Below are 27,185 nucleotides of genomic sequence, written 5' to 3'. Positions count from 1 at the left end.
TCATGCTTCAGTGGGGAACATTTGTGTATTAAAAAAAAAAGCTGTCCACGCTGGTTTGCCCATTTCCCAGCCTGCACGGGATAAAAAAGAGAACTGATTTTGAGTTTCCTGGGTTTATTTAGAGATAAGCCTAAGATGACCTTTCACTCCCACACACACACCATTTGCCTAAAAATTGAACTGTCAGATCCTTGAGTCTTGCATTCATGAAACTCGATAGTTTAGGATGAGAAATTATGCCAGAATCCTTAGATTTTGAGGCTGGCAGGGTCTAGGATAGCAAAGAAAGTCACGGAGACTGAACTCTAGCCTGTGCTCCCCACTCATGCAATAGTGACCTGCGTAAGCTGCTTGTTAAACCACACAGACCACAAATCCAGTCGTCACTTCGCTCCTACGTGTCACTTCTTCGTTTCAAGACAAGGGCCAAGGACTGGAAAAACTGCTCGGCATGTCCCAGCTCCTTGCCCCTTTTCCATCCTCTGCTTTTAAAGAAAAGGCACATCCCAAACCCTTGAAATTCAGGAAAGATCAGATCATTTTGCATGGATACAAAGCATTCATGTGAATATTTTTCCCTTCCCCACCGCAGGCTGGATCTGGACATCAAACTGTTTAAAATCTCATGGGAAATGAGCCTCCTGGTTTTATCCCTGAGCTGAGCAGTGAAAGGCAGTGAGCGGCAGGGGCTCCACCGAGCATCTGCTCTCCTTGAACAGGAGCATCTGGATGCTCAGCTGAGCCTAACCCCTCAACCCCAGCCTGGCATTACGGTCATAAAAGAGCTTTCCTTCCCCCCTGCACCTACCCCTTGCAGATGCCAACAGCACAGACCTAATAAATTCCTTTAGGAAGCTTTTTGATAGACTGAAGATGTTTTCTTCACTTCCAAGGCAACCAGCCTCCTGCCTCTGCTGGTTGCCCGTGGCCTCCTGCTCCTGCCAAATTCCCCGGCTTGATGTGAGCGTCTGGGTGGGTGGGTGGGCTGTGCTGGGGGTAACACTCAATGCAGGGAAGGGAAAGAAATGCCTGGAGCACAATGAAGGAGGGAAGGACAAGGGGAAGGAAGCGTGTGGAGATCAAGCCAAGAGCCCAGCAGCAGCTTTGGTGGCCAGACTTGGTCTCGGTGGGCTGGAAGCAGAGGGCTTCTGGAGCTCTTTGTTTATGACCCTGTGGTGGGACAAAACCCCAAAAGATTAAACAAGTTTGATGTATAATATGTTAAACAAAATTCATAAATCACCCATCTGGAGGGATTTCTCTGGCTTATGGGACTTTTCCATCAGCGTGATAGGTGTAATGTTCAGACGTGGATGCTGCCAGCATGGAGAGGAGAATTTGGAAGAGGCGCAAAGAACCATCGGTAGGTCTAGATCCTGAGTGAGCTCTGGCAGAAACCCAGATGCTTCTCACCAAAATTGATTGAAACGGTGCAGCTTGGGCAAGAGCAAATGACCCCAAGGTGCAGCAGGGCTGTGGGAATCCCAGCGCTGGATGGATCCATGTGTGGGGCCAGATGCTCTTGGGCACTTCCCAGTCTGCATGGCCTCTGGATGATGGCTCCTAGACAAAAAGACAACAAAAAGAAAAAAAAAATCAGTCAAAAAATCTCTATGTGATGAGAATCTGCTATTAAACCACTGTCCATCCTAGAAATGAAATGTTTCCAGGCCAGAAAACAGGAGCTAAAATTGATCTAAAAATAATTTACTATTCTGAACCAAGTCATGACAAATTTATCGCTAGAGTTTGAAGGATTTCTCTCCCTTTATTACCATTTCAAGTGTTATGATGAAAAATATAAGCATAAAAAATAAAGCCTGCTACTTTATGTTTAAACCCATATGCCTCTCCGTACCCTGGACTTTCTGGACCTTCAAAAGAATTCATTCGCTTCCTGAGGTCACAGGATAAAACTGTACAGCTTTTAAAAAATGTGCAGCCTCATACTAATTAGTGACTGATGAAGCAACGGAAAATATATTTCTCTCAGCTTTGGCCAAACAAAACTAAGATTAGAACATTTAACAATAAAAATTCCTTTTTATATTAAAAAAAAAAAGAAAAGAAATCAGGACATATTTCGTCTGGTAGAGGTCAGTTTACTTTAATTACATGTGCCACTGAGTATCAGAAACTAGAATATTAAATGATACAAATGCTGAAGAGGTATCTTCAAGGCCATACATTATGCACAGAAGCAACAGTTCAAACACGATCTCCTTTAATTGTTCTTATGTTTGAACTATCTCCAGCTCCCACCTTTCCCCCCTCCAAAAATACCACCCCTGCTTCATCATCCTGGGACCAATCCTGCTCCCATTTCTGCTAAGGGAAAAATGCCCATCCGCTCTGATCTCCGCTGCCTCGTTTAAATTGCTTGCAAGAAAAAATGAGGCATATCATCAGCGATTTTTCTTCTGTCTCACCCCTGCTGCTGGTATGATAAGGGGAGTACTCTCCTTGTGGGCGACTCCACATTTAATTAGCTCCAGATGCAGCCTAATTAGTCAGTCTGCAGGGCGAGCATTGTTCTGTTGTCACTTGAGCCTTCCCTCACGGCGAAGTAAAAGAGATGAGATTGAACATGAAAACCAGATGCCATGTGTGTGCCGTGCTCTGGGCTGTCCATCGGAGGGATCCCCCTAATCTGGGGGGCGAAGGATAATAAATGTTGTGTTTAAAAGCCACGGGCATGGACAGAGCTTCGCATGGTTCAAGTAAGACAGTAGCATGTGCCGAGCGAAGGGGTCATAGCTTAAAACAACTGATTCCCACTAATTCTCCTTTAGAGGAAGGACTGTGCATCCTCCAGCAGGACCCGTGCCGGGGTTTCAGGACAAATTGCTTTGACATCTTGCACAATTTTGCACAGCAGGCTTTTGGACTCTACCTTTCTTCACTGGATTAAGCCCTTAATGCTTCTGTAATACCACAGAGATACCTATAATTTTAATGCAGAGGTTTTCTGTTCCTTTTTCTAATTTAAAAGGCAGGAGGTTTGCTTGCTGGATCGGCATTTCGTGTCTGGAATTAGGGACATGGGGAAATCAGCAGCATGCAGAAAAATCAGATAGGCAAAGGGGCTTACCATAATGCCATCTGACACACTCATAAGCTTTACATGATTTGTACAAATCAGGAGTACAAAACTCTACCAGCAGCCTTGTTTGTGCTTTCAGAGCGCAAGGATGCAGGAGGGAGGGGATTTATGTCAATGCGGTTATGAAACTCGTATTGTCTTAGAGCATCAACTGAGCAAAGCTGGAAACGGATACTCAAGTCACTGCCAGGTCGGCTTGCTGGTCCCTACCTGGGTTTATCAGACTAAAATTAAGAAGAAAACATTCTTGCTGGACAATAGGAGTTTCAGCATCAATCTGACCCAGCCTGGCCTCCGGCCAGCCTCAACACTGCAAAAATGCGATGTTGGTGCCACAAGAAAAAACAATGTTCCGTGTTCTGGGGACACCCACAGTATATAATCAGAGAAAGAAACGACAGCTCCAACTTGTGAACCTTGGTGGCTTTGGTCTGCCCGGGCTGGCATTTTGCAATATGCCCATGAACGTATGAATCCGAGCATTATGCAGGAGATACAGTCAGGATGGCTGACCCCAAAGTAGAAGCAGTATATGGATGAGGTATTGAAGAAGAGTGTCTGAATGAAGGTTGCTTGGGCTCAGGAGAACAGCTATGCGGTATGCGTTGCCTGTTTATTATGATTTTGGATGAGGAACTAGCCTGGCTCTCAGTAAATGACATGAAACCCCAAATTGCTTCACCAGAAACCTCACCCAAACACCACGACTGTGTTATCACCCCAGCTGGGGAAAAAGCTATTTCCGTAAAAACAGTATTTAGTTTAATTGGAAGTCAAAATTACTCGATGGACAAGTCCCATCGCTCGGAGGAGTGCAGTTGCAGAACAGGGTCCTTTCATTTCTCAGTTGTTTTGAAAGAAGGCCAATAAAATAAATAGGAAATGTTCCAGCTCCTCTCCACCCTCGCCCGTACCCGCCACCGCGCTGCTGAGCTGCCTCTGCAGACGTGAGCCCACCGCCCCATCGCACCCACCACTCACATCCTCATGCCAGCACCAGCCCTACAGATATGACAGTGACCTTGGGGGAGCCCTCTGCCACCACGGCTCCTCCTGGCCCGGGGCTGCTGGTGAGGAACCAGATCCATGCGTTGCAACTGCTGACCCATTTCTGCAGACCTCAAGGAGGTGGCTTTGCTATCCCCTGTGGCTGGCTGTCCCTCCTCTTTTGCCAGCAGCGGGCTTGGTGCAGGTAACTCAATCCCAAGCAGTGTTTTTAAGCGTAATTACAGTTGTTGCATGCTTTCTGCCTGCCTAATTATGGTGGAGCAGCGAGGTAGCCAGGTATATGTTTCAGGCTTTTAATAGCTTAGTGTGGCAGAGGGATCACGTGCTTCTTTTGCAGGGAGCTGAACGGAGATCAGCGGCAGCGTTTGAGCACCAAGGGACTAAAGACAAAACCTCGTGTGGTCTTCAGCCCTCCTTCTTCACAGAAAGCCTGTCTTGCGATTCGGCTGAACTCATCCGAACAAAAACGAAATTACAGAAAACGACAGAGCTGCTATTTTTTCATAATTTTGTCTCCAGTCTTGCCAAGCACCCCAGCCTTCAAACCACAAAGCTATTTAAGCCCTGAACTATTGCTGAAATCAATCATCGAGCGTTAGGCACCAAATCCTTCTGTGGCTCCAGTGCCGGATGACTTCTCCAATGCAACCGGGGAGCTGGAAGACACAGGCTCTTTAGGAAGTTCTTGGGGACAAGGACTCTTATCTAGCAGCTTTGGAGAATCCTTTTGCACCCTTTTGAAAAACCACTCAATCATCAACCATCTCTTTGGGTCCAGAGAGACCCTCCCTGCTTCAAAGCCACCCACTTCCAGCTCAGAAAGAGACGTGGAGAGAGGAAAGTTGGTTCTCCTCCAGCTGAGACCTGTATTCATATGATACCAGGTTTTTTTCCATTTCAATACACTTCCAAATTTCTTCTCATCAGATTCTGCAATGAATTCACCAGAGGAAACAAAAAAAGTGCAAAATCACTTTCATAAAGTCTGGAAAAAATAATCCATCAAACCTCTATAGTACATCAGGTTAAGGAAGAGACATCTGGCTTTTATTATGTTTTATAAGGTTGATAGCAAATAAGGGTATTAGAGTCAATTTACTTATTTAGAGAGAAATGACTCAATCACAGAAGCCGTGATTGTGACTGCATGTTAAGAGAACTCCAAAATTCTCTCCAATCTCCTCCAGGAGCAAAAAAGTACCAATGGTAAAGCAACGTTTATTTTCAACAGAGGTATCCCCACAGGGATGCAAAGATTAGAGTAAAACCACCAAAAATAAGTCCTTTCCAGACATCCTGGCTGTGTAGGAAGACAAACCACAGCATTATTTAGTGGTGTAAGTGTAACTGGAGGCTGAGAACAAGACTCAGCTGTGGTAGTGCCGTATTTTATGCAAATGGAGATATTCTGCCCAAGAAGTTGAGATGTTAACAGGTGAGACAGAGGAAAAAAGGAAGAGAGACAATCGAATCAAAGACTCATGTTGCTTGGAAGGAGGCTCTGGGAGTCTCTAGTCCAAAGCCAAATGATCACCTGCATGAAGTCATGTCCATCTCTGAGGACAGGGCTCTTTTGACCTCTCAGGGACCTGTTCCAGCGCTGCATCACCCTCCCGATGAAGAATTTGTTTCTAAAGCTCATTCTGAAACAGTGGCCACTGTCCTTTGCAGTTCTGCTCTTTCCAAGCAGAACTTGGCTCCATCATCTTCATAACTTGTCTTCATGCTCTCCAGGTTATCAATACGTGTCTTCAAACGGAGGGGGCAATGGTGGACAAAACTTCAAGCTGTTACAGGATTCTGCCATGGCTTCCTATGCTGCCTGGCCTCCAGTTCCCTCCAGACTGGAAAAGCAAGAATAATAGGAAAGCATGCCAAGCATACAAAGCAATTCCCTTAACTCAAGTCGTGGAGCAGATGGCTTTCAGAGATGCTCTCAGGAACTGAAGACAGAGCATGGACGAAGCAAGTTCCCAGGGACCAAGCTGTTACCTCCTGCCTGAGACTGGAGCTCCTCACCAGCCTGGCACTGACAAACCATGATCACCAAAGGCTTGATGAACCAGACTTGGTTGCTTTCCGTTCAGGAATGGTCCTTCTGGAGAATTTTGAAGCCTTAAGAGGAGTCAGATTTGTATGACATCAGAGTATCAGAATTTACCCTTTTTTTTTTTTTTTCCCTTTTCTTTTCTTTTTACTTTTGAGTCAGTGTTATCACTTGCAGTGGAAAATGTGTGATGCAGAAGTGTAGTTCTCCTTCCTAAACCCATGGACACAAAAGCTTCTGACAGATGACTGCAGTGGCCAAGATGTGCTGCAGAGGGGATGCTGCCGTGGAGAATAGGAAGGTTTAGAGGAAGGCACAAGCTTTCGAGAAACACCTGAAATAAGGCAAGGGAAGGGGAAAAAGACAGTTTGGATAGTCTGCCTGAGCTGCTCCCTTCTTTCAGAGCTTGCCTACACAATTTCAAAAAACAACGTGGAGGTGATGCACTGATTTATCCGAAGGAGGACAACAGCTCCAAACCTTTCAGTGCCAGTCTGACATTTGCGGGTTTTCCCCACCCGAGTTAAATACCTGCCTGTTTTTGTTACCCCTCATCACTTCCACCACTTCTGGATGCTGCCACGCTCCTGGGCTGTGGTGGAGGATCTCATCAGCCGTCCCCATCTCAGCCACCCTGGGCCTCCTCCTCAGGCAGTGAGGAGCAGCAGCAGTTTGGCAAAGGGTGCCATGCCTTTGGAAACATGAAAAGTCCCCCCCGGGCCGTGGCCAAGAACAGAGACGAGCTATTTACACAGATATCAAGTACATCCAAAGGCGCTTTCATAAACAGAGGTGATTTCAGAAGGGATAGCCAACCTTCTGCTTTGGGCTGGGACCAACTCTCCCGTGAAATCCCCTGTCTCCATTCCCTCCATCTTCGCCAGGTCTCGCTGGGCACGGCGCTGCTCCCACTCCGGGTTTTTGCACGTCATTTTACTCCCTGCCTTTGGCCTTTTTGGAGGTCTGCTGCCTCCGAATGGGTTCACGGGGCACATGCCTCCATCAACCGCAGCTGATAGCCTGGGAGGAGGCTGCTCCCTGCTACCAGCACATGAATCACTCCCCGCGAGCGCATCGAGCTGTGCAGTTTGGCGAGGATCGCAAGGCGGTTGCGTGGTTCCCAGAACGATAGCGTTTCAATTACATAACTCACTACTATTTGTTCAGGACCATTTGCAAAATTCATGAAAATAAAGGCTTTGTCTTCTCCAGAGAGGATTTTCAGTCTAAAAATTGCTACGCTGCACGCTGCAAAAGTGCGAAAGGCAGCAAGGATTTCTTTTGGCAGCAGGAGTTAGCAAATTGGTGTCACTGTCAACCCAGCATAAAAAGAAAACAAAGAGAAAACTCCAAAATCTTTAAGGATATCCACATGGGAAGCATAGCACGTGCCCAGAGGCCACCCTCAATAGCCTCCAAGCTCTTGGCAGAGCAAGGCTTATGCTGGGATGCTGGAGCACGCGTCTGGGCATCCTTGCTGGCAAAGGCTCCCTGCGGAGCTAACACCTCAGCAGCCCCTCAGCATGGGCTTGCATGTCTCTGAGTTATTCTAGAAAAAACAGGTCTTGTTCTACCTGCAGAAGAGCATTAAGAGTATTACAAGGGAGGGAGCGTGGGGAAGATGTGAGCTGCTGTGGAAATCAGGGTCCCTTGGGGGTCATTACATCCCTAATGGCACCTGATAGCTCCAAGGAAGCTTTCAAGTGCCCTTTCAGCACACCTCCTCTCCACTGACACATCCATCCCAGGGCACTCTGTCATCAGCCCTCTCTGCTGTTGGTTTAAATGCAGCAGGGATTTCTTTTTCCCCCATTTTAAGGAAGTAATAAATATTTTTAAAATCAATTTTGGGCAACACACCTGAGATTTCCAGAACGTTGGTTGTAGATAACATTTCTAGGTTGGTTTTGGTTTGTTGGTGTGGTTTGGGTTTTTTTTCTTTTAGTTTTCTGTTTTACTTTTGTTGGAAAAAAAAATGCTGCTGCCACCAGCTGGAGGTTCTTGGAAATACCAGTAAAAAGTTTTCCTGCATCCCACAGGACACACAGAGGCTTGTACTGTGAGATTCCTGCTCATTGCAGTCAGTTGAAAACAGATTTAAACTCAGCTTGCTTCTTGGAGGCACAGAACAAAATTAGATGAAATCTGATGAATTTTGATTGAGCTGGATCCTTCAGTGCTAGTAACTTAGCCAGAAGTTAAATAAAATCCATTCCCAGCTGTAATTTCACCAGTTAAAACAGGAATTGTGAGCAAGGGGAAGTTTAGAGAGTCAGAAGTGGCTTGAGGAATTTGCTTCTGTCTGTAATTAAAAAAAAAAAAAAAAATCAAGCCCAGAGAAATAGGTTGAATAAAACGCAGGCTTGTCTCTTCCAGGATTAATGTATTGATTGAAAGGGAAGAGCTGTGAATCTGAGAGCAATCAGCAATACAGCTGGGGAAGGCAGAGGCTGAAGTGGCTTTTCATGGAGCTGAGCAAGAGGTTTCTGGGGTTTTAAAGCCTTGCTTCTAGCTGCAGCCAGCGACGCCCCTGAAAAACCTGATCCAGCAAAAATAATCACGTTTTCCCCTAGCTCAGTGAATCTCATTTGAATTTCCTACAGTGGATTTACAACACCCGTAACTGAGGAACCGTGCTGGAGGAGGCAAGTCAGCCCCTAAAGCCCAACCCCACCTCCAAGCGAGGTGATTTATGCTCCAGGCATCTGAGCTTTTAGATGGATGTTCTTGGCTAGTTTGCAGTAATGCCACTCAAAGATAATTTTTGATTTAATCCATGCCACATGAGGCAGTGGCGGTGCTGACCCTTGGCTTTTAACCCCAAGACCTTCGCTGTTCTGGCTGAAGGAACTACTGTCTGTCCTCTGATAACCCCCCTGACATAATTCAGCTGGGTTTAATATCTCCTGCTGGTGTTTATTGATAAAGATGCGGAATCAACAGGTCACCTTAGCAGCTAGAAATGAGCACCCGTGCAATAGATTGTATCTAAACCCTGTGCAAGATTTTTGTTGCTTTTTTTTGGCCTTCAAAGCATTCGGTTCAGGGAGACCCACAAATCAGCTGCGCTCACCGCGGTACGTGTAAAGGTTGTCCCCAGAGGGGGTCGACTCCTCTTCCTCCGATGCTCTTGTGTCACCTGAGGCTTTTAAAACAGCACAGGGTTGTCTCCAAAGTATTCCTATGCCACAAACCCCTTTCCTGAACCACAACATATATATATCCTATTTGACCCAGTCCCGGTGCTGGCATACACTGGATTTTGACATGCTGGGATTTAAGAAAACAGCCTCTGTTTTAAATGTGGTTTTTTTTCTACCAGCTCAAAGAGAATTTGGCTTTTCCAAGCCAGAGCCATCGCTGCCTCCTGTGCCAGGAGGGTTTTCTGTGCTGGTTTCCCCTGTTAGCCAAAGCTTCTTGAAATAACACCTCCTTTTAAGTATTGCTAAAGAAAACTCTAGCTCCAGTGGTCTGATTTCTGCTCTGTAAAACCTTCATCTGTTTGAGATTCAGCTGGATTACTAAACTGCAGTGGGTCTTGCCCAGCTTAGCAGGAGAGGGGACAGAAGCATAATAGGCACATCGGTATGTGAAGCAAAAAAGGGGAGGGGGAATTAAACGATGGTCAGAAAGAGCAGGAATCCCTCGAGAAGGAGAAACACTGCCTGGAAGAGGAGGCACGCATGCCAGCGGATATGCATTCCCTGGCGAGTGCGCGGTGGAGAAGAATTCGGGTCTCACCTAGCCCTCGCCACGGTGGGATTTATCGCTCGGTTCCACAGAACACCAGCGATGATGGATTCGGTGCGCTGATGGGAAAGCAGCAACGCTGCTGCAGTGGCTGGCAGCGGCCGGAGCCTGCGAAGCGCCGGGAGTGTGTGGGGGCTGGATGCGCTTGCTGATAAAGGGCCAGGTTTTATCTCAAAACAGAATTTTAGACTAATCTGGGCTTTTAAAGAGAAATGTGTTTGGGAGAAGTCTGGCTAAGCACGCAGGTGGCTGTGGGGAGGAGGGTGCTCAGTGGAGGGATGCTCGGCATTTTTTGGGGAGCGGGGGGCCGCCTGCTGCTGGCAGGAGCCAGCGGAGCTGGGCTGGGTGAGGTCGGTGTTGCTGGATCCTGGTCACAGGGTGGTCCTCGCAGGTCGCTGGGAGGGCAGCCGTGGGGATACGACTGCCTCTGCCATACCTGGCCTGCAGATAAGGCCCAACAGGAGACATCTGTGCACAGAGCTTCCCCGCTCCGAGCTGGGATGCACGCCTGGGAGCAGATTGGCAGGAGGGAGATAAGCTGCTGACACCCTTTGAAAAGGGAACCCAGGCAAAGCTTTCCAAAAATGGGCTTTGCCCAACCCTGCAAAGAGCTGTCTTTCTCCAAGAGCTATGATGGTTTGAAGTCTGCTGTCTGCCCATTCCTCCCCACCTCTTATTCCAACTCAGCCAACATCTGAAGGAGGAACAGAGAGGAATGAAAGTGATAAAAAATTGCTATAAAACATTTAATATCCATAAATCAAACCTACAGCTTCAGCACTGCCATTTGCCTTTCCCTTGCAAGGATGACACTTAACAGTTGTGGAAGAAAATAACTTGCAATCTCAGCCATCCTGCTTTCAATCAATAAATCAGCAATTAGTTCTGGAAACAAGCAGGCATAGCTACACTCCAAGCAGGCAGACGAGCAGCTTTCCAGCATTAAACAACAAAGTGAGCCTCAACTCAGTCACAGAAGGCGATGTACTTATTTAACCACACGCACACACCCCACTGCAGGTATAAATAAAACCATCAGTAAAAATAGGTCGGATCCCTGGATCCTTGGCAGAGGAACGATAAGGAGCTCTGCCGCTGACAACGGGACCTGAGCTATGGAAGCTTTCCAATACCTAAGAAGAGCCAGCCAGGCTGCTTACGTCTTCGTGTACTGCCTGGCCGTTGTGGGAACTATTGTATTAAGGTCTATAAACATCCCGGGCTTTATCTGGGGCTGTGGAGGGGAAGACGAGGAAGGGACTGAGGGAGCCACGTGCAGCCATTGCCTTTGGCAGGATGCTCAGTGCCCACAGCAGGAGAGAGGGCTTGCTCCCTTTGGGCACAGCCTCCTCCAGCTCTCACCACTCTCTGTGGCATTGCACAAGGTCCCAGGTTAAGAATTTGCCTTTCACCATAGATGCTCTTTCTGGCTAAAGCTTTATACAAGCAACAAAACTGTCTAGGATTGAGCAATCCCCTTCCTTCAGTGCTGTTTCTCCAGCCTCGGCAGGATGAGAGTCACCAGTTCTGGTGGCAACAACCTGCCTTTCCTCCAACCCATCATCTCTACATCTTCCCCTCCTTGGGATGCTTTCCCCCAAGGTCGCATGCCAGCAGCTCTCAAGGTCATTCCCAGTTAGCATCTTACATTGACAGGGAAAAGAGAAGGCTTCAGGCACCTTTCCCCTTTGCATCCTCCCACGGGGGACCTGTGGGCTTTAACTGCAGCTCTTTGCTCCATCTTTCCCATCTGTAGTTGTACCACACCCAGCGCAGGGGAGTCCAGAGCCTGAATTTGGGGTCCCAGATGCAACAACGAGATACACAAGTACCCTGAGCTAACAACAGGAACTTGGATGCAGCCGCTGTGCCCAGCGCTTGCCAAACATTTATATATACATATTAAATAAAAAATAAAATATTAATAATAATAATAAGCCTTTTTTCTTTTGTAAAAGGTAAGCACAGAAGAAAAATGTGAGGGAAATATTTATCGAAACATGGTGGCCAAGTTTTGCTGCTACTCTGGAGGATGCCAAGGAAAATCAAAACAATAGCCTGGGAGGGACGGCGGCAGGGGCGGAAGGATAAGGCTGTGGTTCCCCATGCCACAGGAAGGCTTTGGTTTAACTTCAGCGGGGATCTTTTGGAGGCAAACCCATAACCCCGCTTCTGTAAAGGCCTCTGAAGCTCAAGTGTCTCCCTTTGGAGTCGGTCCATGTCCCCTCGCGTGGTGACGTGGTCTGTTTGACCCAACGTCTGCCTCTAAAAACCAGTCCGCGCGGCTGCCCACCATCGCGGGGATTCGGCTTGTCGGTGGTGGTTGGGATTTTTGTTGTCTTTTTGGATCTCTGACAACGCAAAGTTTGCACGTTAGTTTGCCTGTGCAAGCCTTTACTTGGGACTCATCCATCATTTTCCAAGTTAAAACAGAGCTGCTTGTCGAGAGGAAGTAATTTGTCTCTCATGAAAGAGTCACCCTCCCACCCCCGCCAACCACTTCGTCGCGGTGCAAGCGAATCCATTAGCTTCCCTGGAAAATGCATCATCTGACGTTGGAGCTAAACTTTAAACTAACAAACCCCTTGAGAGGACATGAAGGAGCCATCTCTGTCACCCTGCTCAGTGGTCAGGTCAACGCCTGACCTCTCTTTCCATTAAATCTTCAGCGCCTACGTTTAAGGGAAAATGTCGCAAATTGGTAGCAACTCTACGTTTGGCGACCAGCGCCCTGATTTCCAGCCTCCCAGGCAGGCCCCTGGCTCTTTTTGAAGCCCATCTCTGAAGCCGCTGCCTCTCTTCACTCCCCTCATGCTGCTTGCAAGGGAAGGAGGGGAGGAAACGCCTCTCGGAGATGAACGGCTGAAACGACTCCGAAATAAACGGTCCAGGCAGGAGGGAGCTCGTGTGGGGAAACCACCACTCGTGCCTTCATGTCCGGCAGCCCTGCCAGCTCCGCACCACGCAGGAGGAGTGCTGAGGGCAGGCCTCCAAAGATAACACCCAAACTCGTGTTCAAGTTCATTTTCCCCGCGCTTAAGCCCATCTGCCAATATTAACACTGCTCCCACGGCCAGAGCGGAGTTGCACCTTCCCTATCCCAGACCTGCAAGCCTGGGAGGAGCACAGGAGGTAAATTCTCCCACCTTGGTGCCTAAGCAGGACCCAGGATGATGTTTTCTCACATGACCCCAGCCACAACACTTACCAATGACTTCAGCATCTTCCATTTGAGCCAGCGAGATGAGATCTCGGCAGGTCCCATGAGGCAGAGCAAGATCAGTCTTGGCTGGCAAGAGTGATGGTGGCAATGATGCTTCTAGGAGGGTTCCTCCCTCCCACAACCTCTTCATTGCTGGACCACAGTCTTCCTTGGTCACATATGACAAATAGAAGGAGCTACCAAGTGCCACCCCTTCAAGTGGAAACTCCCGTGTGCACCAGAAGAAACTATTTGTCAGGGTATTTCATCCACCAAACAACATTTTGAAATTTGGGTCTGGGAAGTGTTCATTCACATCAGTTTTATTTTTCATTCCAGAGGAAGAGAAGAACATTTACTCCATTACCTCTCACATTAAATGATTTTTTAAATCATTATTATTTGAGAGTCTTCCTATAATTTAACAGCCAAAGAGAGTTAAAATTCTTAATAATCCAAAAAGCTAACAAACCCAACGAAATAGGTGTTTGATCACCAAACTATTTGCTTGCTTTCTTTCACTTTTTTTTTTTTTTTGTTCAAGCAGCAAACCTCAAAAGGAATTATTCATATAGGTCTAAATTAAAGAGGGGAAAGAGAAACTTTTCCCCTCTGACTGGGAAGTGAATGGCCTTTGGATTACATGCATAGCAAAAAAATGAAAAATAAAATAAAGAAGGTAAATATAACTCTAGCTAGTGTACCATGAGGCACTGTAACAAGTTTCTAAAATCCCTGGTGAAAAACGAAGCATCTTTGAAAGTTCATTCCTGGACTTTCTGGGATGGAGCTGTGAAAGCAAATACAGCTGAACTTCAGCAAGGTGGAGAACGTTGCTGCTTTGCAACAGAGGTTGTAACAGATTCAGATTTAAAGACGACGACTTTATTTTTCTATGGCCTTGAGGGATTAAGATAGGAGAAGAGTCCTGCCTCACCACTGGAGATATAAATCCTGGAGGGTCACTCTGTAGCCATCCGTCAAGTGAGAGGAAGGGAGGAGGCAGAGTAATTTTCAGTAGTAAATTTTGGGAAGAACAAGCACTAATGGCCTAAAATTAAGAAAGAAAAACATCGGGCTAAATAGTAGGAAATGCTTTATAACGGTGAGGTCAGGCAGACAATGGAGAAACCTGTCAGGGGAGGTCGGGGGCTCTCCAATAACGGAGATGCTTATGGATGGACTGAGGAGCCATGGAATGGGGGCTCTGCTGAAATGCTCATCCCTCGAGTCCCCTGGAAGGGGCTGCCCCCTTGGGGATGTGCGTGACCCCCAAGGTGATGGAGCTTTTGGAGGAAATGCAAAGCTTCTTGCAAGCTTTTTTGCTTTCTCCCACCCAGGAGCAAGGTGCAGGGGAGGGCAGGGGGTCTCGGCCGCAGCCCACTCCCCCTGGAGCAGGAGAGATCTGCCCCAGCTGTTCCCCTTGCCAAAGGAAAACAGAGGCTGCCTGACGAGGTGGGATCATCTGGACAGGGAAGGGAGAAAGAAGCCTTTCAGCAGAGCCCTCCCGCCAGGAAACTGGGAGAGTGATGCAGCAGGCGGGGGACGCGCCTGGGCACCCGGGGGTCCCTGCGGATGCCAGCACAAGCCACTTTCTTAAGGCTGTCAGGTTGATTTCCTCCCGGCTCCCCACACGGACACCTGCGGTCTGTTACACGACACTTCATTATATTTTTGCAACTTACAGTGTCCATCACCACCCCCAGGCAATCACTGTGGAGCCGTGATAAATGATACACAGGCAGTTTATTATACACACTAAATCCTCTTTGCCTGGTGGTCCAGGGCTGTGCCTAATACATTTTACTCCTCTTCTGCTTGGACTTGTATCTTGGATCCATTTGATACCTTATAGCAAATGCTGAATAGGTGCTAGAAAATATACGTTGCACCCAAGCCTAATTATTCCCTATCACCTCCTATCCGGTGAGAATCCAATAAGCACTCTACATTTTTCTACAATTTTTCTACATTTCTAGAAAACCTGACCACATTGGAAATATTTAACTAGCAAAAGCGGCGAACGCCACTCTGACAGCCCAAAGCTCTCGGTAGAAAGCTGCTGGAGCTCTGACAGCAAATGGAGGGGAAGGAAGGAGATTCTGTGATAGCCAGGTGGGATCATAGGTGGCGTTTAGGGAAAGTTACAACTCACTCCTATTGGAATATGATCACCCAGAGGCCAGCAGGCTTTTTTTTTTTTTTTTTTTTTTTTAATAGAGGTAATTAACAACTTTAAGAAATTAATATCCTGGCTACAAGTCTGGCCTGAAAGACAGCACAGAAAGACCCATCAGCGTCCTTACATCTGCCCTCTCCTCTGAGAGTCTTTCCTGCTTTGACGTGTTGTCCAAAACACCTCTGGAAGTGGACTGTTGAGGGCAAGGGAGCGTTTCTAATGTATAAGGTGTAATTAAGTGCTGGTAACACATAGCAGAGGGCACAACTGAAAGAAACATAGATGCCTTCCTCCAAGTGCGCCCTCCAGCACCATCAGAGCAGGTATCCACCAGCCCACTGCAGACAGTGTTCCACAAACATGTCCTTCCTCGCCAAGAAGTGAACAGCAAGGATTTTTCCACAGCACTGCTGCCACACAGGCATTTGGAGAGACTGTTCCCCATTTTGCCCCTCAGTGCCAGGTCCTTGCTGCCAGGGTGGTCCAGGACAAAGCCTGTGAGAAGATGCCTGGTCGTGGTTTCTTGGCTGGGGAAGCCAGGGATACTCCGGAGGATGCTGAAGGAGGAGGACAAGGAATGCAGAATTATTGCAGAAGGTCATGGGAAGCCAGCGAGGGGAATCTGAAGAGGCTCGGATGGGATGTCAGGGAGGATTTTTGCAGCTGCTTTTGGACAAAAAAAAAGAGCACAGAGGAGTGTCAGGGCACCGGTGCCTTCAGCTCGCATGTAGGCATGGAAATGGCTGGTTTTGCAGATGACAGGAGTTGAGAAAGCAAGCAGGGAGCACATTAACCAGGAGGCTGAGGAGAAAGGAAGAACTTCAGAGGAATGGCACAGTCTGCTGGACTAAAGGGCAGCTCTTTTCTCTCTGAGAGCTTTGTTTCTGTCTGGCTCCTGGGGGAGGAGAGTTGGCCTACAGCTACAGCAGTAACTTTGAGTAACTTCTCAGGAAACAGCTTATTTAGATAGCACTGCCTATTCTTCAGAGGAAAGGATAGAAGAACATATTGCCTGTTACTAATGAATGGCTTTTCCACAACTAATGATGTTTACAGGGATGGATACTCCAAGGTCTTCACAGTATCTCCACTAATAGGATGGATTTTGGCGCCAAGAAAGCATGGCTTTTTCACACACACACCCCGATAGGAGAGAGTTAAATATCTTCTCTGTTTTTAATGGAAAATTAAGCAGGCATGACGCATCTGTTTAGAAGACTCTTTTCTTATCTCCAGGATCGAAAAGAATTCCAGAGCTCGAAGACCAGAAACTGAGAGCAGTTCATTCACTGCCAACGCATGCAGGCTGGAGGAGTTCAGGTTGAACACGAGCGAAGGGTTAGAGTCTCTATCTGCTGCAATAAATAGATGGTTTCCATTGGCTGCAGCAGGAACCGGACCTTGTTTTCTCCACCCGAGTTTGCAGTAAATAAAAGCCTCAAGCAGAACCCATTAAAGCTGTTTCCATGTCCAGGCTCCAGTCCTTCCAAAAGTTAACTCTTATAAAATTCAATATACACAAATGCTCTTTGGCTGGGTTTGATGATTCAAATCGTCAGATGTTCATTGTAACCTTCTGGGTCAAGGATCTCCCGCTAATGGGGTCTGTGAATTTGCCACCCAGTCTGGAAAAGTCTTAAGCAGAGCATTCCCAGAGACAATAAAGATTTTAAGGGAAACAACAACAACAAAACAAAACAAACCCCCCCCACAAAAAAAAAAAAAAAACAACCCACTTTTAAAGACCTTTCCCGAATTGTGGTGTCCAGATCGTGCACAACCTTTGCATAGCAGGAGCTGATGCTCAGCCGTGCGTCCAGCTTCCCTTTGCAGCCTCGCTCCACAAAGCCGTGCTGTTAGGATCTGGCTTCACATAAGCGATGGATTTAGGTGTGAACTGAGTTCAGACCACAAACCCCCAACTCTGAAGGACCTGAGGGCTCTGGGCTAGGCTTCTCCTCTCAGGTGCATGGCTGCAAAGCAGAATTTAAGTCCCCAAACCTCAGCAGTCATCCCTGCAAACGCGCCTTTGGCAGAGTCTAGCCCCGCAGCGCTGCTTTCACAGCCCAGCTCAGAAAGCATCTCTCTGCTCAGTATTTTTAGGCACAGCAATGCTCAGCCAAGCCTCCTTTTCACAAAGCCCAGTCACTCTGAAAGAAAGCAAACAAAACTTAATAGCTACTACCTTGAAGCAGTTGACTCCATGTTCCAAGACAGGGTAGGTCCGTAACTCAAAATTGTTGGCTCTGGGAATCTTTATCGTGGCTGGATTTTTGGCTGCATCTGGCTGAGCGAGTTTTTATAATGTCATTCCTGATCAAGGTAGTTTTCAGTAACAACTTTCAGCATATTACAGGTCAAGGTTAAGAGGGAAAGGAAAATTGCAAAGGGGAGGTGCTCTTGCTGCTCTTTGAGGTGGCAGAGGCTGCAAGAGAGAAGACTTGCGCAGAAATTAACGGAGTAATTCAGAGGAGCTGTGACGAGGCAAGGAAAAAGTAGCATTTGTGACACCGTTAGCAAATTACAACAATGTGCAGCTGCCTGGAAATGAACTGAACGCCAGCTTTAAAACCATCCGTAGCAAACTGATTTCAAATCATCAGCAATTTGGTCCAGCCTATTACAGCAAAGGCTGTTGTCTTGCGGAAACGCACCGTGCCTTTGGAAAGCAGTTTAACCGGGTCTGGAAAACATCTTGCGAACCAGGGCCTGTCTCCCAGCAGAGTCAAAACTTACACAAACTTTTTGCCTGTGCTAGGCAGGTTGAGAGCAGTCCTCCCCTGTCAAATAGTAACTCGAACCACATTCGCAGTTTGACTCTGCAGCATCATCTTCTCCAAGTTTGGGAGATCCACATGAAGAAGCTGAGTTTGCAGCTGCTCATCATGGTGGAGGGACCAAAAGGGATGACAGAGGCTTTGCAAAGCAAAAAGCCACCTTTCCTCACCCAAAATGACAGGGGACAAACGGATCAGCTGTCCAGGCTGAATCCCCAGGCTAAGCTAGTGCGATACGTTTAGCTCCATCAAACAATTTCTTGCCCTGTAATCCCATAATGTTTCATGACCTGTGGAACTGAAGACCAGTTTAAGAAGCCAAACAGTCAGCATCTCTCTGATTCATTTTCCTGTTACAAAATATAAATAGAATTCGCCTTTCAGCCAGGCAGAGGCAGGATTCCATGATTTCCCAGGCTTGTGTATGTCAAGCTGGAACCAGAGATATAAAATATCTGAAGGGTGAAAAGCATCCTCTACTTTTAGGTGCTAGTTTATTGGGTTTCTTGTTCAGGACACCCTGAACTTCTTTTTTGAAGATGTCAAGGACTTCCAGCTCCAGGTCATTTTACGCTGAGTGCTCATCCCTTTGGAGAAAGATGACACTGTGGGGAGGTGTCCTGGGGAGCCTGGGGGAGTTCTGCCATTATTGTCAATGTAATCAGGACTTTTGTCCTAAGACCCAGCTCTACAAAACCAGGGAATTCTAGCACTCAATACTAACAGTGTTGCAGGGCAAAAATATTATAATGTAAACCAATGCTCAATAAGCTCATCCGTCCTGGAGTTGTGGGGTGGAATTAGCAGCTGAATTTGGAGGTGTAAAGTAAATCCAGCAACGGGGCATATTGGCTGGTGGATATCCTCAAGAAGATCACATTCCTTGCCCTATGCTTATGACCCCATCTTTATCGTGTCCGGTCTTCCATACACGTCAGGATATGCTCAATCCTAGGCAGTGAAAAGGATTTCATTAACATTTTATATTTGCTTACTTCTGCGCATCTGATTTCAGCTGGAATCTCCACAACAACCCAGAAATGGAAAAAACTCCAAAGGCAGAAGTGCAAACCCCAGATTTAACAGTGACACTTGTCTTTTATGAATGATGATAAAGAATTGATTAATCCCATTTGCATTTAGCATGGAGAAGTCATTCAAGTCAAAGGTGCTGCACTGGCAGATGTGCCTCCATCAGCTTCTTTCTAGACAGAAGTGGAAGTCCTCTGCGGGACACAGCACAGGGTGTGTCACTGTTTCCCCCTCTTAATCTGATAATTTGCCTAGTGGATTATTAGCACCAAGAGGGAACTATCAGTTAAACATATTGAACATGTAAAGGGATGCTCATTGAAGGTTACCAGGGGAAGAAAGGAATGAGATTTAGCTAGCAAGGTAAAGCAGAATAACAGATACAGCCTAAAGGAGGCAAACCAGTAAGTTATCAGAGTGGTTGCTGTAATTGAAGATAGATATAGAATATTTAGAGATTATATTAGATATCCAGATATAGATATATAATATTATTGATAGATCTGTATAGATATATATATATATAATCTGTAATAATCTATAATTTTACACATACACACACACAATTAGAGCATTAGAGTGGAAAAGATTGTCTTCATTTTGAGGGGGGACAGCCCACAATGTCTTACAGGAGAGAAATTCCCAGTTCAGCACCTGGTACCTATGCTTCCAATATGCTGGGCTAGATCCAGTGCACATCGCTCACCGCTCACACATCACACATCACCGCGTGCTGAGGTGCTAAACGCCTGGTGCCACCTTGTCCCCAAATGGACCCTGAAAATCATTTGGGCCTCCGTAACCAAGATGCCTTCCTTAATGGTCTGGTATTTGTGAGCTGCCTTACAGTTGTAATCCTTCGGTTTCTGGGATCACCTTACAACCACAATTGGATTTCAGAAGCATGCTGCAACAGTCTGACTCCCAGCATTATACCAAGATGTTTTCTTAGCTGTATTTTCTGTTTAGTCTGAGTTCCACATAGTTTAGAGCTTAGGAAAAAAAAAAAAAAAAGGCAAAAATAAAATTTAAAAATCCCCAGGTAGTTCAAATAACCTCTGTAGCAGTATCCTTTGAGCAGGGCTTGCCTTGCTGACAGCCCTGCCAAATCTGTAGGATGATTTGTCTCTGCTAGCCAAGCAGCATGGCATGAGCGGCACAGGCTGCTGTACCCTCCCGTCCACACCGTCCCCAGGGGGCCACCAGTACCCACCAGCAGCTCCCAGGAGCTCTTAGCCACAGCAGAAGTCTCTGAGACAGCCAGGAAAGAACTGTCTCTGCCCAAATAGCCCCCGAGGCATCCGCAGTGCCACAGAGGATGCCCTTTCTGTATCAGAAGCAGCTAATGGCCAGAGCACTGACCCGGCCCTGAACGGTGTCCCTTGGATGCCAGATGACCTTGGGGCAACATCCCCCTCCTGCTCCGTGACCTGGTTTCCCCAAATGTAAAAGGCAGAGCTGACATTTAACCTTCTGTAAAGTGCTGAAAGTTCCACTACGGAAAATGCTGCCTTGCTGCTTTAGCACTGCATTGCAAACCAGGGGCATGGCTGCCCGTCACCCCGGTCCCCCACATCCTCAGCCATGCCCACAGATGCTGCTGCTAGCCCGGAGCAAGACAGAGCCCAGCATTTCATCGTCACTGATCGGGAAGTATTACACACACTGCTTCATGCCCCAGAGTTCATGGAAAATACAGCAGAAATGTCTTGCATGGAGAGGCACTTCAGACACCAGCTGCTTTGAATTTCATGTGTGCTTGTGAAAATTAATCTTTAATGCTTTTCGCTGCCTGCAGCACCTCTAATTTTTAAAAGAAAAAGCCAGCCCCAAATTAAAACTCTTTCCAACAGCTTGCAGGTACGCAGAGGATTTCCAGCCAGCGGGGCTGAAAGTAGCACACAGAGCACAAATGATCATTTCTGTTGCCAAGGCAGAAACGCCACAGCCAGACCCTCGTGGAAAGCCCCAACCCAGATTAATCAATCCCTACCACAGTCAGCCAAGGAAGACATTAAGTCTTCAGGCTGCTGGGGAATTGCCGGAAACTGGGAATGCCGGCACCAGCTATAAAGACTAAATGGCAACGACAGCAAAATTTGACGATATCCTTTCAAATTCTCCCTGTCAGCCCTGATGGGATTTAAGGATCACCAAAGAGCTGAGGACGAGCTCCCTCTGCCGAGGCCACAGCCGATGGGATGCGGAGGGCAGGGTGTTCTTTGGCAAAGGGGATGCAGCTTCTTCCCTGCCGGCATCTCTGACTCCATCCTTACACGGGCATCTTTCCTATGGCGAAGCTGGACTGGGACAGAAAAAATGGGTCATAAGATTGATTTGTAAATATTGAGGATAATTTGGAGGGTAAGAGGCCGTCCCCCCTTGTTCTGGGGGAAAAATCAAAATCTTTTGCATTTGGGTCCACCTTCCCCTGAACGGTACCTCTGTAGTCTGCAAAGTCAGATGTAGTTTTTGTAACTGGAGTAAATGCAGAGCTGGCTGCTGGAAAGCCTGCAATCCAAACCACTCTGGTGGAAGCAATCCCTTGTAAACCCACAGAGTCCATGAGCAGCCTCAGAGCTCACCTGCGTGGCCTGTGAACCTCACAGGACTCTCCTGGGCTCCCAAAAGACCACAGAGATGCTTCCTGCTTCAAAAAGCTTTCTCTGATGGAAAATCCAGCTGCTGTCAGAGAAACAGCTCAAAAGCATTCGAATCCAGATGTGGTGATGGGAAGAAAAGACACTTTTCAGAGCAGAAAGACAGGCAAGAGGGAAGCTTCAGCTAGGAAGAGATGCTTGACACAGATGCCACCTCTGTATTCAACACTGGGGTTGGCATCACCTTCCTGGCACCCACCTCTTTACCTGCCCCGCCCCCCCCCCCCCCCCCCCCCCCCCATCATGGGCTCTGGGACACCAGGAAGGAACAATGAGAAGATGCCACCAGCATCAAAGCAGCATCCTACAGGCCTGGGGCAAAAGCTTCAAACAACCCCTGGGAGGTGGTTGGGAGGCAGTTTCAACTCATGGCCCTGATTTCATGCCTCCCCACTTTCCCTTCAGCAGCTGCCTGGACCAAGCCTGTTGACAAAGCTGGGATGTTCAGAGCATGGGCTGCATCTCCAGCTGCTAACGCAGCCAAAGCACATCGCTGTTCCTTCTGCGTCATCTCTCTCCTTGCTCGCCCATCCTCCCCAATGCCCCCTGCTTTCTCTCCCACAACCCTGAAAATGCCTTCTTTTTCTTTTTTTTTTTTTTTAAGAGCCGCCTCATTGTTCCTGGCAGGATGGGCAGAGCAGCAGGCTGCACAATGCAAGTACCCTTTTCTCAGGATGCACGTTGGTCATCCCAGGGCAGGAAAATGCTTACGGTGGGGCTTCCTCAGCAAGCTGCCTTCGGCTCCTCACTTTCCCTCCCCCTTCCCAGCAGGCTCCCACGCTGACCCTGGTTGTCTGATTACCAGCCACCCTTGGTAGGAACTCACTGTAGGCAACCGAGACGTTGTGCATCATGCACAGCTTCATGCAAGGTCCCATGAACATTCAGAACCCACCGGGCTGTACCTCTCCCCAGGTAATGCCCTTCTCTCCAAAGACCGACATTCCACCCGGCACTGGAAGAGTAACCCCACTGCATCAAGTGATGTGTCCATCTCATCTGATCTCATCTGATGACAGCAGCCTCCATCCTTACCAACGTAACGTGTGTGGACGCCAGAGCAGTAAACGAGTGCCGGAGTCCTTTCATCGCTTGCCAGCCTTTGTCCTTGGGTACGCATGAAACTCCTGGGCATCCTGACCTTGGGGCCAAAACTGGTCTCCATCTGCTCGGTGGCCTGTGGAACAAAGGGCTGTCTGGGTGTGCAACTCCACGCCCACGCTCAGCTCTGCAAATGACATTAAGTGGACATATATAATTAGTTATTAGTATCCCATGGTTCAGAACAGTGTGTACCGCTGCTGAGTGCAGCATGAGCCTCATGACATAGACATCCTCCCCAGGGGCTTGTACAACGCAAGGCACTCACCCTCACCCTCCTCCCAGACATCACTGTTCCTCATAAACCCAGATCTGAAGTGGCTCTTTGCATCCTTCAGGCTTGAGTTCACATCCTATAATAGCTCATGGTGAACCAGGTACCTGCAGTCATGCTACCGAAGCCCAGCCTACACTTCATGGTGGGCTTCTGCCATTGCACCCTTGCGTCGTCCATCCCAGACACCAGGTTTCTGCTAAGCAGAGTGAATCTTGAGCTCTGAGCAGCTCGGGGTAAAATGCAGGCCATGTTTTCTTGGGACAGACAGTTTTGTTTCAGAGCAAAAGGCCTCTTCAAGAACTGGCTGTCAATGCGAGTCATGTCAGCCTCTCCAAAGGCCAAAAGCATCTTCATGGCCAGGACCCAAGCCCACTTGCAGCAATGAGTAGTGCTGGTGTGTAATAATGCGAATTGCAAGATCTCGTGGAGCTTGGCTGCAAGCATCAAGACCCAATCTGTCGTAAAGAGACCACAAAAATGCAGTGACTGCCTCTCCACAGACCTTCTCTGCACCTTCACTGCTCTTCTCCACACTCATCCAGGATGCATTTCCTGGGGAGGATTCATTTCCACCTCAGGACTCCTCCTCCTTCTCCCCAGCCACTGATCTCTTGTTCACGCCTTGCATCACCTTCATCTCAGCATCAGCTCTGCTGCTAATGGTCACATGGATGTCCTGTGGAAAACCCATGAGATGACTGAGGCTTGATCCCTCTTTGGGCTACGGAATGCAAGCATAGATGAGACCACACGGTTCCCAGAAGTTCTCATTGACTTTATACAATCAAGTAACTTCTTCTGGTCTTTGCAGGGGCTCAGTCCAAGACCTTTCATCATTTCATGTCGAGTTACAGACTAGCAGACCTACAGGGATGATGTCTCAGCAGGACATCTAAGCCTGCCCCCACCACTGGGAAAGAATTGGTTAAAAATATGAAAGTGGTTTGAATCATTTTTCCTCTGAGGCCTGAATGAGCCTTTGAGAGGAAAGTGCTTCTCAGCATCCTGACATCTGAATGTGTTGCTAAGGAAGAGGTGTGTATCACATACGCTGTAATTCATGTGGGCTTGAAAGCTACAAGTGGCGCTTTGAATGACAAGTTGTTCACGGAGTCCATAAATACATGACATGATTTATCAGGCTTTGGTTAACATGGGAAACTACCCAAGAAAGGGATTTTGTAATTGTGGTTTTGCATTACGCATTTAATAGATGTTCTGTCCAATTCATAAGCCTGAGGAAGAGGAGGTGTTTGGGGAAAGGTGATCGTTCATCCCCGCAGTGAAAAGCAAGATAACTTTCTGAGTGCAATTAGCAACTTAACTTGCCGTCTGCAGTTACTTTTATTTGATTAAGTGGGTGCAACTGCCTGGTGGAGTTCCCAGATTTCGGGGAGGAAGAGATGTTGGAGAGATGGGAGAAGGGAACAAGGAAAGTGATTCATTATGTCCAGCATGTTCAAAGCCAGAAGTAACCTGGAGAAGCCCTGTTGCACTGGGCAGTGCAGGAGGCCAGCGGACATGCTCATGAGAAGGTGCACCTAACAGAGGATGGAAGTATCCAAGGTGCCCCTCAGGTTTCCTGCATAAAATGGCTTTGAAAGCAGAAACTATGCACCCAGAGGAAATAATTCATTACAAGAGTTGGTGGAAACCTCTTAGCCAGGTCCAAAACCCAGGGGAGATTTTCCAGTGATGTCCGTGCACCAGTTTGGACAGGCTGGAGACAACTCCTCCTACCCAGCAAAGCAGGAGCTCACCAGGTAGCTCCTACTTTTCACCATGCCCTTGAACCTCAGTCTTTCACACCCCAGCTAAACACAAACAGCTTGCTTGCAAAGCTACCAAAACAAACAAACAAACAAAAACCAACAACAACAAAAAAAGTTGTAGTTTGTCCATTTCACCATCCAAAATCACTTCACTGCTTCATGATTTTGTGCAGGTGGAGCAGAATGGCTGCAAGAGGACAGAGCAGAGACTTGTTTGGAGGCTTCCCTGGGTTGTTGCATCACTGATAAGAGATTAGAGATGGACATCCTTCATGGTGCCTCAGACAAGCGCTGTAGCTGCTGGACCTTGCCTAAGCTGAGAAAGACCACAGCTTTGCAGGGATCTCATCCAAGATTTTTTTTTCTCAAAGCAAAACAAGAATGTTTTCTGGGTGCATCAAAGACTTTTCCAAGGAGAAATAAAAGTTCCCAACTTGTGTTTAGTTGGAGCCAAACCTGTGTCCTCATACACTGGGGCTGGTGAGGGGCAAGGGTTAGAAGGGAAATGCACTTAGCACTGGAGGCAAAGCAAGCCTCAGACAGAGGAGAAATCAAATGGTTACCAGCATAAATAATAAAAAAAAAAAAAAAATCCAAAAGGAAGTTTCAGATCCCTCGTCATGACTCATGCCTGCAGCATTATTCACCAGAAATGATTCAAACAACTCTTCTGGCCTGTGCCGCTCTTCCCCACCTCTGGAATTCCCGTGCATCCTGCCTGACGGAGTAGCCGGGGCAGCAGGAACCCCTGGCACCCACCTTGCTTCTGCCTCCTCTACAGCACTGACCCTCCAAAACCAAAATAACCCAGAAAGATAAAAAAAACCACACCTCTCTGCCAGCTATGTAAGGAGAAAAACAGGGTACCCTTGTTTTTAGTATCTATTCAGCTGCTTAAAAGAGCAGGAAATTTGGGCCATTTGCTTTAACCATTGTATCTTCTGTTATTCATCAATTTTGGAAAACAGCCTCTAAAATTGTTTCCGGCTCCCCTTTCCCATGTAAATCACTCCAAGGTTTTGTGTTTTTGTTTCAGAAAAAAAAAAAAAAAAAAAAAAAAAAGCTAAACATTCTGTTGTTCACAGCAATATTTTTTAACTTCTTTCTAATTTAGCAACTCCGTTGAGCTCTCCTTTCCCTAAAAGCCTGCAAACAGAGGAAGCAGTTCCTGCCTGCGGCTGCACGCAACCAGCAAATGCCACACTGAATGTTTTTTTCCTGTCCCCTTTTAATGCTCTGTCAGCTCCCTCCAGAAATGAAGGGGCATCGGTCAGTCCAGGCAATAGCCCAGGGAATAATCCCCCTCCTGGGGAGTTTCCAAAGTGCGACTCTGCTTCAAGACTCTTCAGGGGGCATCTGGGCGATAGAAAAGGCTCTGTGCAGGCAGAGAGTGATTTGCACTTTGGAAATTGCAAGGCAGGTATTGCAACGCCCAGGTTCAAGCTTGGAGAAAAAAAATCTGGATTTTTTTTTTTTTTTTTCCCCCGAACTCAAAGAGCTTCTCTACCGTTTGTGGGAAACGTGCAAAGGCAAATGAAATTGGGGTATGACCATAACCACTGCTGACAGCACGATACGCTCATGAGACCCTGCCTCAGATGCTTGCAAGAGGAACAGCCACAGTCGGCACAGACCAGGGTTAACAGGAATCCTTCCGATTTATGCCAGGGTCCTGCCCTGCTGAGCTCAGACCCAGCTCTGCCCACAGCACAGAGATACTCCTGTAGATATTGAATCAAGATCCCTTGAATCCCCAAGGTCAAGGCTCATCTGAAAATACAAGAAAATATGTTGTCAGACTTTTTTTTTAAGCTCCATTTAACTGCACACCTATTCAGTCACCTCCATTTCCCTTACCCGAGGTACAAGAAGACACCATAACGCGTCCGTGAGGAACCTGGACCTCCTCTAACCTTTCCCAGAAGGATCAGAAGGAAGCTGGAATATCTCAGCCGAATGCTGCCAGGCAGTGTAGAATCAGGCCGGCTGGGTTTCAAAGGGTTCACACACACACACACACACAGGGGGAGAAAAAAAATACCCATTAAAAAAAAAAAAAAAAAGAAAAAGGCAAAAAAGAAATATTCATGTTGCAGCTTTTGCTTCTGGAAATCCCCAGTTTGGTCCTGAGTAAGTCAGCCAAAATGGTGACCTTGGAAGTACGATGGGAATGTCGTTGGACGTAAGAGGAGCGCAGAACAGCCCAGCTGCAGCACGGATCAGTGTGATGAGCCAGGAACTGATGAGCACAAAGGTCTGAGCACGCTGCAAATGCAG

General features: G+C 47.4%; 1 protein-coding gene across 1 annotated transcript in view; it reads right to left on the bottom strand.

Moving 5' to 3' along the window:
• Positions 1-94: 94 nt before the first annotated feature.
• LOC308073039 (uncharacterized protein) overlaps positions 95-27,185 on the bottom strand; it is a 61,133-nt gene continuing 34,042 nt past the window's right edge. Inside the window, exons 6-7 of the mRNA XM_080410771.1 lie at positions 22,794-22,986; positions 95-21,403 (exon numbers count right to left, since the gene is read on the bottom strand). Coding sequence (XP_080266897.1) covers positions 21,371-21,403; positions 22,794-22,986 — 226 coding nt within the window. The 3' untranslated portion in view covers positions 95-21,370. The remainder of the gene's footprint in view (positions 21,404-22,793; positions 22,987-27,185) is intronic.

Source organism: Falco punctatus (assembly GCF_963210335.1).
Source record: "Falco punctatus genome assembly, chromosome: 14".
NCBI lineage: Eukaryota > Metazoa > Chordata > Aves > Falconiformes > Falconidae > Falco > Falco punctatus.
The sequence above is the reverse complement of the archived record's forward strand: the minus strand, read 5'-3'. Positions and strand labels throughout refer to the sequence as shown.